Genomic DNA, 15,213 nt, shown 5'->3' with positions numbered 1-15,213 from the left:
TGGGGAATGAGTGGGTGGACAGGTGGTTGGTAGTTCCGGATAGATGAATGGAGGTAAACAGACCAGCAGGGACCAAGCTGATGTGATGCTTTTGGGCTTTCGGGACAGTCATGAGTTCTCTCCCTGTTGGTACACTGATAGGAACACTGGGAGCTGGGATGACAGGTGACTGTACTGTTGCTATTGCTGTATTAGGTGACGGAACTGCACTCCCTGTCATTCCTAAGTCTAAAGAAATTTTGTTTTTAAAAAGGAAATTCAGGCTGGAGAAATGGCTTAGCAGTTTAGAGCACTGACTGCTCTTCCGGAGGTCCTGAGTTCAAATCCCAGCAACCACATGGTGGCTCACAACCATCCCTAATGAGATCTGATGCCTTCTTCTGGGGTGTCTGAAGACAGCTATAGTGAGAGGGGCCAGAGTGAGAGCTGGAGAGATGGCTCAGCTGTTAAGAGCACTGTCTGTTCTTCTTGAGGTCCTGAGTTCAAATCCCAGCAACCACATTGTGGCTCACAACCATCTGTAATGGGATCGGATGCCCTCTTATGGTGTTTGAAAACAGCTACACTATACTTACATATAATAAATAAATAGATCTTTTTTTAAAAAAAGGAAATTCTTTACTGTATGCATCCAAAATCTATCTATCTATCTATCTATCTATCTATCTATCTATCTATCTATCTATCTATCTACATATATACATGAGTGGGCGTATGAGAAATTTTTTTCTTTGTTGAAGTAGCATATCTCAGTTTTGCCCAAATGGAAAGGGCATTTTTCAAGCCACTGGGGAGGAAGAGTTTGAGCCTTGCCCCTGCCATTACTGTTGGTAACGCAAGTAACAGCTTAAAGTGTTATATTTAACAATTCTGCTGAAGGAGCTGGCTCCCTGCAGATTGTACGGGGAAACTGCAAGTCCCACACATGTTGAAGTGAGAAGGGATGCTGGGGTTAAAGGGAAGCTGACAAATGGAAATGGCAAAGCCTGCAGGCCTGAGAACGTGAGTCAGAGGGCTTGTAGCTGGGCCTGAGACAACCACACTAAACAGCCAGAGGAAAGATGGTCTGGTCCTGAGGGTGACAAACTGCTCTGTCCTCACCCTGAAGCCCCTGAGGAGCCGGTAAGGCACAGATGTCCTCTCATGATCTATTCTTACCTTAACAAAGCTAGTTTTAACAGATCAAGTAAAACCTCCATGGAAGGAGACCCCAGCTCACCCCGTAGACAATGAGTTAAATAAAAACAAAGGAGGCTATACTTCTTGGTATCTGTGGAAACAGACATCTTGGTAGAAGAAACAGGAAGTGCTTCACTGTCATCAAGACAAGGAGTTCTGTCTCAGGTTGACATTTTTCAGCATGTTAGAGCACAGTCAGGTAGGTTCAAGTATACAGAGAAATATCTGTTACACGCAAATACCTGCATCAATCAGAATTCCAGAACATCTATCTTGATATACCCTGGGGAAAACACGGACATTGATTACAGACTTAAAAGTTGAAAATACTAGCCGGGCGGTGGTGGAGCACACCTTTGATCCCAGCACTTGGGAGGCAGAGGCAGGCAGATTTCTGAGTTCGAGGCCAGCCTGGTCTACAGAGTGAGTTCCAGGACAGCTAGGGCTAATACAGAGAAACCCTGTCTAGAAAAACAAAACAACAACAACAACAACAACAAAAAGACAGAAAGAAAGAAAAAGAAAAAAAAGTTGAAAATACTATGTACTTTAAAACATCATTTCTCCTGAAATTGTATAGGACTATCATCCAAGCCAAAAAAAAACGAATATACATAACGTTCCCAGAAACATTCCTGCCAGCCTTAAACACAAAAAGGAAGCAATGCTGTCCGAAGGAAACTTTACAGAATAAGCGAGGTCCCTGGTTGCTTTATTAATTCTATTAGATTAGCTATGCCAGGGAAAGTGTCCTTTTAAGTATGGCTCACCAGGGATCAAACTGTGCACTCTCCAGGTACAGACACTTCTGTATGGAGACTTACCTAACACGTAAAGACATGTCTATGTAAATGTCTGAGGAAACCACAGCCTTTTTTCAAAAAAAAAAAAAAAAAAAAAAAAAAAAAAAAATCAGGGAAGCCTGGAAGCATCTCCTGTTTCGCAACCGCTCCAGCTGCCCTTGCCCAATCCCAGCCACCAGGCTGATTGGCTGAGGGGCCACGGGGCGGCCACTGGCATCTATTTTAATCCCGGCCCGAGGAAGCCCTCTGGCTCCTTTCCGCGGCGGCTCTTGAAGCTGTAAGAAGCTGAGGCCGCTGCTCCCATCTTCCGAGGTTCTACTCAACTCAGAGCTACTTCTTCTACATCTTGGCGGACTTTGCAGAGGAAACCCGGAGGTGGCACGTGAGGTAGGCAGTTCTCAGGGAGGGTGGGGGTGGTCCGGATACCTGAGCCTGGTCCGGGTGGCAGCGTCCTCGTGCGTCCGGTGGGGACCAAGCGGCGACAGCCCCAAATCGCCCCAGGAGCTCCCGCAGCAGCCCCCAGGGCTGTGTTTCCCGCGCCAACCCCGCGCCGTGGATCCGGCTGCCTAGCTCGCAGTCGCCGCGCCAGAGCGGAGGGGACCCTGTTGGATCCAGAGCCGAGCACCGGTCCAGGTCCACGTGGGTGACACAGCTCCCCGGGATTCCCCCGGGGTGAGTTATCCTGGGAGCATCAGGGCGGGGCTCCTCCTCACCGCTGGGCTGCCCCGGGCGGTGAGCTCTGCCTAGGCTCTGGTCCGCCACCCCCGACCTCCCACCTCCGCCCACCCCCAAGCGAGCCACCTGTTTGGCTAATAAACTGTGGTTTATCCGCAGGTGGTGATGGAGTTTGAAGAGGACCTTAAGGGAAGAGCAGACAAGAACTTCTCAAAGATGGGCAAAAAGAGGTAGCCAGATTGTTTCACTTTCGTACTTTACATGCCTTGTATGGTTGGGCAATTAGTTTGTAGCCTCCAGCACTGTACTAAATGATTAGTGGGTGTTATTTCAGCCCTTGGAAGGAACTCCTCTACTTGGAGCAGTCCTTCAGATGTGTGTGACAGATCGAGGCTTCTGTTCAGCCCCTAGACCGGCAGTCACTCAGGTCCTTTTAGTTTTAAGACCTCAGTTTTACGAGCACCGTTGATGGCTCTGCACCTGAGCCGTATGCTGCTTGGGCTCTCACTGTGGTCCAGTATGTTCTGATAAACACGTAAACAAAAACACTGAATGTGGGGGGACAGGTGAAACAGAGCAATGCAGTTATATGGCTTAAGGTTGCTTATCTATACTTAAATTAGAAACACTGAAAATGTAATTGCTAAGAGAAGATAGTTATTTTCAATATAGTTTTATCATAGTGGGCTGTGTGTGGCCGGTAATTAAAAACATCCCTCAGTGGGTTCATTGTTTATAGAAAATTGTAAAGTAAGATAGCAGGAATGAGCAGATATATTAACATTATTCTGAAACAAGGTTTCAGTGTAAAGGAAGTGCAAAGTGAAAGTAAATTTTACATTTAATAATGTGAAATTAGGAGGAGAAACTTCAGTATGATTTTTTTTTCAGTCATTCATTTTTTAGTCCTGAAAAGGATAGTACAGAAAAGCCCTCTTGGAGCTTTCTGTTAAAGAAAGGGACACTGTAGAACAGCTAATCTCAGCCAGATTTCGGGCAGAGAAAATACAAAGTGAGCCTGGAGTATCTGGTACTAACAAACCAAGAAGCAGGGTATAACGGACAGGCGGATGCGGGAGCTGGTCCCAGAGGCCTCCCTCCAAGCCTGGACAGCCTGGTTCTGAATCCTTTTTCCAGAACCCATGTGGTAGAATCAGAAGCCAATTGCAAGCTTCTAGGTGACCTTGACCTGCCCAGACACCCTTCTGGGTGCATCTAAACACAATAAATAAAATTAAAATAAAAAATAAAAACCACAAACCCGACATAGGAGCAAGCTAGAAGGGTTTGAACGTCAAAGAAAGTGAATGCTACAAGTGATTTCGAGATGCTAGAAACAGCACAGTCAGTGGCTCACCAACATCCTGAGAGGAAGGAGACGTAGGAAGAGATAAAGCGTACAAGAGAATCTTCTTTACAGAAGAATGCAGCTGTCGCACCGGAAAGCATGCTATCTGCCCATCAGGGGAGTTTCTGCAAAGGGTCTGAACCATTCAGAGAGGAAAGTGTCCTTTCCTAGGGAGAGAGTTTGCTCTGAGCACCTTCACAGAGTCACCGGATGTGGATGTGGCACCGCTAGTGGTGGTCACTCATCGTGTGGTGGGGCTTGGGGAGACAAGAATTTCATCTGAATGCAGCCAGGCTTCTAGGTTGGTACTTTCTAAAGAGAGATATATTGAGAGACACGTTTGAAGTTTTCAATTAACTTCCTGTTGACATTAAAAAGTAAAAAAATCAAGTTTGGAAAAGCTTGAAAATCTCAGACATAGTATTTTTTATATGTAATAAAAATTATGAATAAGGTGACATTCTCTTCTACTCAAGGTTCATATTTTTATATTTAATATTCATGTCCTAGTTGTGCTCAGCTTGAAGACATATACCCAACAAGTGGAATGCGTTAGGAGATAGTTGTTTAGCATAGTAGCCTAATGAACTATGTTCACACACACACACACACACACACGCACACGCACACGCACACGCACGCAGGACTTGTTTTGGGTTTGAGATAGCATCTTGCTGTGTAGTAATGTGGAGACTGTCCATAAACTTACAGTGTAGTAGAGGCCTGGACTTGTGATTCCTCCTTTCTTCTCTTGTTTCCTAAGAGCTGGAATTAACAGGTGTGCACCAACACTCCTAATTATATTGTGTACAAAAAGGCAATGTAAAGAAAATAAATGGTTTGGTTCTACACATATCCTCATTTTATTATTGGTTTTGTTGTGGTTACAAAGGAGAGAGATTTCCATTTCCATTTAGTTTAGTGGCTCTTATTAAATCACTCATCAGCACTGAGTTTGTGATTTAGTTATTTTTGTGGTTCTAAATCTACTCTAGGATGGTTGCCTGGATGACCCCAGGTGCTTTTTAAGCTCTGGTTCTTGGAGAGAGAATTCCCATTGCCACCAGTTCTTACTCCTAGTAGATACTGCAAAGTACCCATCAGTTCAGAACACAGTGCTATAAAAGACCAATGGACAGTCACTCATGTTGTTATAGAAACTTCCCAAATACACGTTACAGCTAGTACCTCTTCCCCTTTAGTACTAGGGACTGAACCTGGGGCCTTGTGTGGATGAGAGAAGTAGTTTTCAACTCATCTATCTCTAGCTCAGTGCTAGGCGAGTGCTGGACCTCAGAGCTCCAGCCCGGCTGAAAGGGTATGTCCAGTCTCAGAAGCCTGCATCTCCTACCTCAGCATGGTGGCCCAGGAGCAGGACCTGGGACAGGTTAAAACAACTCTTCTGCATGGTTTTTATCTGTCAAACACAGACAATATGCCCTCTCCAGCGTCCTTGATGAATTATGTGTCTTGTGGCTCATGCCTGGAATGTCACAATTTCTCCTAAGTAGCTAGTAGTGTCAGCGTCAGAGAAAGAAGCCGTAAGGAAGCAGCAGAGCTGAAGTGGTCCGTGGCTGTCTCTCCCCGTGCATCCTAGCTCCAGGGGTACGGAAGCCTTATCCTATCAGCACTGACCCATCCGGAGGCTGTGTGTTTGGGTCCATGTTGCACTATCACAAACTGGATTTTTTTTCTTTATATCCTCTGGCTTAATTTAATTCACGAACAAAATACGCATTTAAACTTAAAAAGTCTGTGTCAAAATAATGGTCTTCTCTCTAAAACTGCCTTTCAGATGACCAGTTTGGTACAGCTAGCTCCCTACCCATATTGGCAGTTGGATGTGGTAACAAATGCGGGTTATGAGGTAGAGTTATTTGATTAGCAACTTTGAATACGAGTTGACCTTTTTTGTGTGTAAGGACAGCTTTTTCACCAGTTTTTAAATCACGGATTTTTAAGCTTGCATTTGTTTTTATTATAGTCCACCTAGGACCTAGGCTCTCAGAATTAGAGAGTTATTTAACTGCTTTTCAAGATAGGAGACTTACGTTCAACACCTGACCACTGCTTTCCCTGGTGTGAAGAGAATGATTTCAAATACTATCCAGAATGCCGATGATGATGATGATGATAAATGTCAAGTAGTAATTAAAGTACACTTAGACTTATTAAGAAGGTAATTGGGAAGATTAATTTGGAACATGATTGATTTTCTTTCCTTCTTCCTTTTTCAATAGAATATCACTATGTAGCCCAGGTTTTCCTCTAACTTGTAATCTTCCTGCTTTAGCCATTGCAGTACTGGAATTAAAAATATACTTTGTCATACCCAGACATACTATCATAATTAGACTGAAAACAATTCAAAAGAGGTACAAAAAATAGAAAACTTCATTTTTTGAATGTGTAGTGTTTTACTTGTAGAAGCTGGGTAGATTCTATCTAGCACACAAGCAAATAGTCTTGTACAAATCCCAAAACCTGGATGGGGGCCCTAGCTCTGTGAGAGAAGCATTTGAAAGGCAGCCTGGTAACACACATCTGTGATACCTGCACTCTGCTGGAGAAGTATGAAGTTGAAACGGGAGGTTCACTGGAAGCTAATGGGACAGCTAGCCTGGTAAATCCAGTGCTGAATAACAAGAACCCTTGTCTTTCCTGGTAGGAGACAAGGAATGATATCCCAGGTTTCTGCTGACCTCCATACATGTACCATTGCATGTTTGTGCTCTTCCCCTCCCCACACACACTCACAAGAACATGCATACACACAAATGTAAAGAGTTAAAAACAGGAATACAATACCCAGTGATCATCATATGTTTAAATATCTAAAATATATGACCATCTGTATTTACACTTCGTAAATGACATCAGACTGTTTTAATGAGTTCTGTGTAGGTGTATTTGTCCTAGCTGCCATTTAGTTTTAAAACCTGAAAGTTTTCATAGCATTTTTGAAGCTTTGTATAATCCCTTTGTTGTGTTTCTCAGTAAAAAGGAGAAGAAAGAAAAGAAGCCTGCTGTTGGCATATTTGGGATGGTGAGTTTGGGATGTATTCATTATTTAAAACTCTTCCCTCGCCGAGGAGATGTTTCACGTGGCATTCTTAGGAAGCACGGCAGTGTGGGTGTGAAGTTAATTGATTGGAGTTAGCTTGTTTTCAGAGGAATGCCAATCATAACTTGCCATTTGCTGAGCCTTAGCAGCTCTCTCGTCAGTTCTCAGTTTTTTCCAAATCACTTCTGCTGACAGTGATCCTTTACCTGCATTTGTCTTCTCGGCCTCATTACCAGCTGGGTAGAGGAAACTTGCCATTTTCAATTGTCTTTCTGCTGTTTTTTGAGACAAGGTCTTGCTGTGTATGTAGAACAGACTGGCCTCAAACGCCTGATCCTTCCACTTCTGACCTCCTAAGTGCTGGGATTACCATGGCATACCACCGTGCTTTGATCACAGCAAAGGGAGAGCACAGCCTGGTGTGAGACAGTAGCATGGCAGACTAAAATGTGTTTGAATTTGGAGTCTGTGTTGAAGCGCCACTTACGGTCTCATGTGAGAATTCTCTGCTCTCTTCTAGTTTCGCTATGCAGATTGGCTTGACAAACTGTGCATGGCTCTGGGAACTCTCGCCGCCATTATCCATGGAACATTACTTCCCCTCTTGATGCTGGTGTTTGGAAACATGACAGATAGCTTCACAAAAGCAGAAGCCAGAATTCTGCCAAGCGTGACTAATCAAAGTAAGAATTATTTGCGGGACCACACTGATTGAAATTTTGCATCAACATTCGCTTAATGGATCGTTTGCAGGGCTTTTATTAAATGTGCAGTGTTGTGTGTTGTTCTGTGAAAGGTGGAGGGTCAGAGCTCCAGCTCATGTTTGTAATGAGTTTGAGAATGTAATGTTTATGGGCATTTAGAACACCCAGAGGTAATGGCAGAGAAATGTCAAAAAGGGGAGGGGGACTTTATGGAGTCAGGAATGTCTTTGAACACTTCAGAGGGAAGTACACGTTCTAACCAGGACTACAATGACCGAGAGTCCATGGCTGTGGGTGTGAGTCTAGGATGATGTCCATGCCTACGAGTGTGAGTGAGGACTTTAGGGTGTCACTAACACTTTTAGCCCAAGAAACTGGAAGGACATGGTTACTCTCCATTGAGAAAAAGAAAGGGAGAGACCCTAGGCGCAGTTTGGGCTGAAAGCAGACCCTGGATTGGAAAGAAGAGGACTAAGACAGTTGTTTATCGAGGGGTGACATGGTAAGAAAGTGAGAGAGAGTGTGTGCAAGGATGTTAGTTATAGATTGGGAAAGTAATGCTTTTGTTCTTATGGAAATAAGACAGTGGAAGGTGACATTTGAAAGAGAGTGGAGAGATCTAGAAAGATCCTCTATGAAGGACAGCATGCAATGACCAGGAGATGTTTACTCAGGGTAATAGCACGGACAGCTCAGCTGCAGTCACAGGTGATAATAGTGTATTCATGTCAGAATCTGAAGACCGATGGTTGAGGAATCTGCGTGTTTTCTGCTGGTAAGGAAATTCTCCGGTCTGCCAGGGACATGTTTAAAAACTGTCCTGTGGGTGCCTGAAACCACAGTGAATACTGAAGCCTGCATGTATTTACAATGTATTTCTTATACAGGCACACCACTGATAAAGTTTAATTTACAAATAAGGCATGACAAGAGATTGATGACAATAATTGATAAAGCAACAAATACAGCCATGCACTGTGCTAAAAGTTATTTCAGTGTTTGTTCCCACTTTCTCTTTCTACCAACTCACCTTATGCTCCTGATCCTTTTGGTGATGTCACATGATGCAGTTTCCTGAGTCACTGCAGGAAACTGAAGCCACAGAAAGTCTAACTTTGGTTAAATAGGGAACTGTTAGAATTTAGTTTTTTGCAGTAAGGCTCAAAGGAAGAAACTGGTTAATAGAGAAAGACACAGACATCCGTAGGGTGGAGAAATGAGTGAGCTGATGAATTTCTATGTCTTTAACACATCCGTCCTTGACTTGGGGGACACAGCTCTCTACCTCCGGGCTTCAGATCCCTCTTGGTCATGCAGAGATCAAGTTATCATAAACTACTGGGACACTTACAGTGTGTCCTCAGTGAACATGTTGGCGGGTTCCAGTTATATATTTAGGTAGGGATGTGTGTGTGTGTGTGTGTGTGTGTGTGTGTAAGACAACAATTAATGAAAACACATGCCATGATTTTAAAGAGAGAAAGTAGTATATGGGAGAGTTTGGGAAGAGAAAAGGGAAAGGGAATTGTAGCTGAAACCGATTAATCTCTTCTCTAATCAACTCAGCCGTGGCGGCATGTGTTCCTAACTGCCCACCCCAGTGATCTGGGCTCTCAAATGAAAGACACACACACACAGCCTTATATTTTAATATGTCTTAAGCAGATCCATGGCTGGGCCACTCCCAAACCTCCACATGGATAGCACCTCCTCTCCCATATTCCTGAGTTATGACTTTACTAAAATCTGTATTCCATCTTTGTTGCCCTAGCCCCAGTTGCGGGGTGGTTGGGGGCCAGGGGGTGTGGCTGCTCTTCCTGACGCTTACATGGCGGCTGGCTCTCTGTCCCCTACTTCTCAGGCCTGGTCTCTACACCTCGCCCTCAGTCCCTTTGCCTGGCAACCCTAAAGTCCCACCTCTGTCTCCCTGCCCAGCCCTTGACTGCCAGCAACTTTATTTACCAATCAAAGCCAACTGGAGGCAGGGACCGTCACGCAATTTGGGGGACCCAATTAATATGGTACCAGCGTTAGACCAAATCCACAACAGGAAATGATGTAATTATACTATAATCTCAAAAAGTAAAAAAAAAAAAATTTTCAAAAATGTTGGCAATGCCTGTATGAAAAATACTCTTGATAATTCAATGATGTCCTTAGCTTACAAGGACCCTTTGTTTTTCTTTTTTAGATTGTGTGTGTGTGTGTGTGTGTGTGTAAAACATTCAGGTGGACATTTGTTCAGGTTGTCTACTGAGGCCAGAAGAAGCCATTGGATCCCCTGGGGCTATAGTTGCAGGAGGCTGTGGGCCACACTGTGGGCTCTGGGAATTGGCATTGGCCACTGCAAGAACAGTTAGCACTCCTGACTGCTGAGCCATCTTCCCATGCCTGGGCTTTTTACATTTGATATTAGAGACCAAACCCATGGCTCAGTGCATCATGTGAGCTCATTTTTGAAGTGCTGAGAATTGAACTTATAATGTCCCACTAAGCAATATTCCTAGCCTGATAGCTGAACTTTTTTTTCAAAGGTTTATCTCTTTATGTCTATGGATTCTGTATTTGCATATGCCTGTATGACAGATGAGGACATCGGGTCTCAGTACAGATGGTTCTGAGCCACCATGTGGTTTCTGGGAATTGAACTCAGGACCTCTGGAAGAGCAGCCTGTGCTCTTAATCATTGAGCCATCTTTCTAGCCTGATATTTGAATTCTTGGGTCTAAGATAAGCACTATAAATCCTTATCCAAGAAATATGTACATAAATATCCAAACTAATTTGTAGCCCGTTGTCACTTTTGCTGCTTTGTTCTTAGTTCCTGGGGTCCACATCTTTGTGTTTCTGCTTATCCTGAGTTAAAACTGTACTATTTTGTGATTGCTGTGTCCTAGACTACAGAGCTTCCTTGTTTATTAATTGCTCAAGGAGGCCCAGATTCTAGACGGCATTACACAATACAGGGCTGTAACCAGACAGCTGTGTAAAGACTTCAGCGGGTCCATCCTTTATTGATGCTGTTGCGGTCCTCGTGTTAGCTCTTCTGATGCTCTGCTTGGTCTCAGCATGGACTTGGTTTTTCTATTTCTAAATGTTCTATTCCCATTTCTCTTTAGCTGAGTATTAAAGCCTTTCCATCAGACTCTGATGTCTGAGACAGAGAATTCTCTAGCTCTGACACACTATTTGTGTGTGTGTGTGAGAGAGAGAGACAGACAGAGAGAAACAGAGAGACAGAGAGAGAGAGAGAGAGAGAGAGAGAGAGAGAGAGAGAGAGAGAATACAAGGCTTAACTGATTGGAGTTTTCTGTAGTCTCTGAATTCATATCTCCATGTGAACCAAGTGCTATCTGCAGATAGATCTAGATAAAGACTCTGTGGTTTTAAATGTGTTGTACTAATATGGGCAGGACACACAAAAGTCTAAGTGACATCCAGGAAATTAAAGAAATGAGAGTGGCTTGGTATAAGATAGGATTAGAAACTGGGTAATAGGTGAGTTGAAGGGGCCTTGAATCCAGCCTAGGATGTGGACCAAGGCCAAGGGAATGAAGCTCACCCATCTTCACACGGCCATATTGTTTACATCATGAGTCATCTGCTTTCTTCCTCTCCCTCCCTTCCCATTGAGCACCACACATACAATAATCTAACATGTTGCAATGGCTGTGAAATTTGAAGTGTGCCTTTCCTTGACTGAGCAGTCCTGATTATAATTTTTCCTATATACTATTTACTATATATCCATATATATGTATACATATTATTATGCAGTATTATTTGTCTGTTTATGTGGTCCTGGATCAAACCTAGGGCATAGTGTTTGCTAGGTAAGTAGATTCTCACTGGGCAATGTTCCCAGTAGAATTGTTTGTAACAGTATGGTATTGGAAACAACTATAATGAATGGAAATTTTAAATTGATATAAGCAGACATTTGGCAAGAAAAATTGTTAATGAAGGTAGACCAAGATTCATTTTTAAATGTTTTGTATATAGGTACATCTATAAAAGAAAATTTGAAATATATGTATACACACACACACACACAAATGTTAATTGGTAGTCATTTATATTTATGTGGATAGTTCAGGTATTGGGGCTTCTCATGTATTTGATTCAGACTGTTAGCACTTCCTAATATTGCATCATGCTATATTTTTCATGATAATTTTATAAGAGTAAAGAAATGAGGTGTTGGGGTTTAAATGTGTGCCCAAGTGTCCAGTCACATTGGTCACTGTGAGTTTCTTCTTGAAAGTGAGTGCCACTGAACATAGGCTGTGTGTAGACATGCAGGGCCAGCAGGAAAGTGTTTGAATAGGTGTCCGTAAAGCTCGAATTGGAACTGAATTGAGCTTAGCTGAATTGCTTGAATCCTGCTTTTGTATCAGATTTCAAGTGAAATGAGTTTGGTTTAGTTTTCCATGTTTATTATCACTGGAGATCAAAGAGGCATAAATGGGCCAGCTCTGTTTTCTGGTTGTCTAGGTGAAATCAACAGCACACAGATCGTCAGCAACAGCAGTCTGGAGGAAGACATGGCCACGTAATTCTGCACTTTCCTTATTCTTTCATTTATCTCTTCTGTATGAATCCAGTTATCATGATCTACATAAATCTTCACTCTTACAAGATGGTCTGAAGCAGAATTAAGAATCACTCGCTGTCCACAGCTTTGCAATTATTAGTTTGCTTCCTGCACAGTTTCCCTGGTGATAGTGCTAAGAAGAACAGCCAGTGGGAAAATGTTAAACTCAGCATCTAATTCTAAACGAGAAAATAAAACACCCTAGAATAAATAAATATTTAATTTTGACCTTGGCTTACCTTGGGGAAACATTTTAATGCTTTATATACTCTATATGCTCTGAAGTTTGTTGCTCAATATCTTCTAACAAATGTGCAAAGATCTATAACAATAACCAGACAATATGATTCTACATTATTCTACAGTTTGACATGTTTAAAGGAAGCATAGCCACTTGGGTATACTTGACAGATGCAAATCCTTGGAGTACTATTGTATAGAGGCGTGATTTTTTTTATATATTGAGACAATTATGTGCCCCATGTGACCTCACTGTGTAGCCCAGGCTGCTCTCAATGACCTCACTGTGTAGCCCAGGCTGCTCTCAATGACCTCACTGTGTAGCCCAGGCTGCTCTCAATGACCTCACTGTGTAGCCCAGGCTGCTCTCAATGACCTCACTATGTAGCCCAGGCTGCTCTCAATGACCTCACTATGTAGCCCAGGCTGCTCTCAAGCTTGTGGGATTCCATCTGCTTCAACCTTGCAAGTGCTGGGATTACAGGTTTAAGCACCAACACCCAGTTAACAGCAATAATAATTGATTAAAATACATTACTAAGGGTTCGTGGACACATCTTAGGGCAAGAGGCTTTTGAGATTGAGGCCATCTTGGGCTATGTAGCAAGATCTTTAAAAATGTAAATAAGTGAACAAATAAATAAAACTTAACAATTTACAGGTTGTTCCCTAATCATAAGTTACACTTTTTAAATGGGGCTACTCTTGCTATATCATTAGCACATGAAAATAATTGATTATAGACTCATCTATTAATGAGAAGCATCTTAGCTGCACCATATTTTGTTGAGAGTTGTAAGAGGTTACAGGGCATGAGCCGTTAGCAAGATTCCTGATAGGCTGAGCGCAGAACTGTGACCATCACCCCAGACCATCTCTTGCTTTTAAATAAGTATTCTGATGTTTCCCTGTGACACACTGCATTCTTCAGAAGATAACGAGTAGAACTCTTCTTTTTTTTTTTTTTTTAAATGGGGGAATCTGTATCCTGTTTTTCATTTTGGAAGGTTTGCCTTTAATCTAAACATCAACTGATCAGAGAAGTCCAAGGGTTGTTCACTTTTGTGAATGTGAAGACTCAGAACAAGTCAGCGTCAATTCATCTCTTTTGTTTGTTTAATTTGAGGGCTTTCAGTTTTCATTGTTTCAATCAAAATTAGAAGGGCTGCTCTTCGATTCCTTAAAACATGTTAGGGTAGTTCAAAATGACCAGTTGGTCAGATGACTTACAGATTCTATTAGTCACTTACCAGCCACCGTCTGTCGCTAGTTCAATGGCACGGCGGCATCACTCCTGTCTCTGGGTTCTACTTTCCGACAAGTTCTGTCCCTTGTCTCTTGACAAGCACACAGCCTGCCATTTCTCACTGCTCATGATGCTGATGTAATAAGGTTAGGGCCACAATAGCACGTCATACCTGATAGCCAGTACGCCAAGCACTCTTTCAAAGTAGCTGACTCCTCTTCGTGCTTATTTTATGTAAGGCGCTGGCCAAAGCACCGTTTTACCAGCTAGGAAACTGGGGCACAGGAACTTAAGCAGCCTGAATTCACAAGGTTAAGCGAAGAGCAGGCATTTATTTATCCCACTGCAGTGACCACCATTGGCTGTCTCTCTACGTGAGTGCAGACATAGATGGATGCTGACCACTACAACTCCTTACAACTGCTTCTCTTCTGCTACGGAGGGTGGGATATGCGGAAATACAGTGTTCTTGTTTTCCAGGTACGCCTACTATTACACCGGGATTGGTGCTGGGGTGATCATAGTTGCCTACATCCAGGTTTCTCTTTGGTGCCTGGCAGCTGGAAGACAAATACACAAGATCAGGCAGAAGTTTTTCCATGCTATAATGAATCAGGAGATAGGCTGGTTCGACGTGCATGACGTCGGGGAGCTCAACACCCGGCTCACAGAGTGAGTGCTTCCTTCTATGCTGAAGTCAGATGTGGTCTTGTTCTCTGTGCTGTGAGGCAGATACCACCAGCTCTGTTGGGAGTGCTGGTGCATCTGAGCAGAGGAAAGCCTCCCACAGCTTCCTGTTCACAGTACCCTGGCAGGAGATGAAGGGCAGGGAGGGGGCTCCTGCTTGCCTGGCACTGAATGAGGGATTAGGCTGGTGGAATCAAGGCTGAGCCCAGCAGAGTGGTGTGCAATAAAGCAACAACATGGTCTGGCTAGCCCCACTGAGCGCTATCCTGCCGGGGCCCCATGGCATCCTTGGACAACAGTAGAAAGAAGGGAGGGGCTCTGGTCTGTCATCCTCTCTTCATGGAAGACATGAAGACCTCAAGATTGTGTTCACAGAGAACACTGCCATATGCACGCAGCAGAAATCTCTGTGTAGTTTGAAATTTCACAGTGAATAGTCTTATGCATCCCATGTTTGTATTCTGAGGCCATGTGGACCACAGAACACTGTTAATGACAAATCTACTGGAAACAACCTGTCAAGTGGAATATATATATATATATATATATATATATATATATATATATATATATATACATATATATATTATATGCATTAATTTACATCAGACTCAGTGATGCAATATGAAACTGCATAAATTCTGTGTTTGCAGATCTGATATTGTTGGTAACA

The 15,213-nt window shown here is 43.1% G+C and overlaps 1 protein-coding gene across 3 annotated transcripts in view; it reads left to right on the top strand.

The window, feature by feature from the left end:
• The first annotated feature begins 2,217 nt into the window (after positions 1-2,217).
• The window catches only part of LOC127678300 (ATP-dependent translocase ABCB1), a 64,814-nt gene continuing 51,818 nt past the window's right edge, over positions 2,218-15,213 (top strand). Inside the window, exons 1-6 of one of the 3 annotated variants that reach the window (XM_052173149.1) lie at positions 2,218-2,369; positions 2,817-2,887; positions 7,003-7,051; positions 7,590-7,752; positions 12,268-12,325; positions 14,334-14,525. In XM_052173149.1, the coding sequence (XP_052029109.1) occupies positions 2,823-2,887; positions 7,003-7,051; positions 7,590-7,752; positions 12,268-12,325; positions 14,334-14,525 (527 nt within the window). In that variant the 5' untranslated portion in view covers positions 2,218-2,369; positions 2,817-2,822. Of the gene's footprint in view, positions 2,370-2,407; positions 2,655-2,816; positions 2,888-7,002; positions 7,052-7,589; positions 7,753-12,267; positions 12,326-14,333; positions 14,526-15,213 lie in introns of those variants that run through there. The other 2 variants (XM_052173150.1, XM_052173151.1) reach the window with 2 other exon arrangements.

This window comes from Apodemus sylvaticus, chromosome 2 (genome assembly GCF_947179515.1).
Source record: "Apodemus sylvaticus chromosome 2, mApoSyl1.1, whole genome shotgun sequence".
In the NCBI taxonomy this organism is placed as follows: Eukaryota; Metazoa; Chordata; class Mammalia; order Rodentia; family Muridae; genus Apodemus; species Apodemus sylvaticus.
The sequence above is the reverse complement of the archived record's forward strand: the minus strand, read 5'-3'. Positions and strand labels throughout refer to the sequence as shown.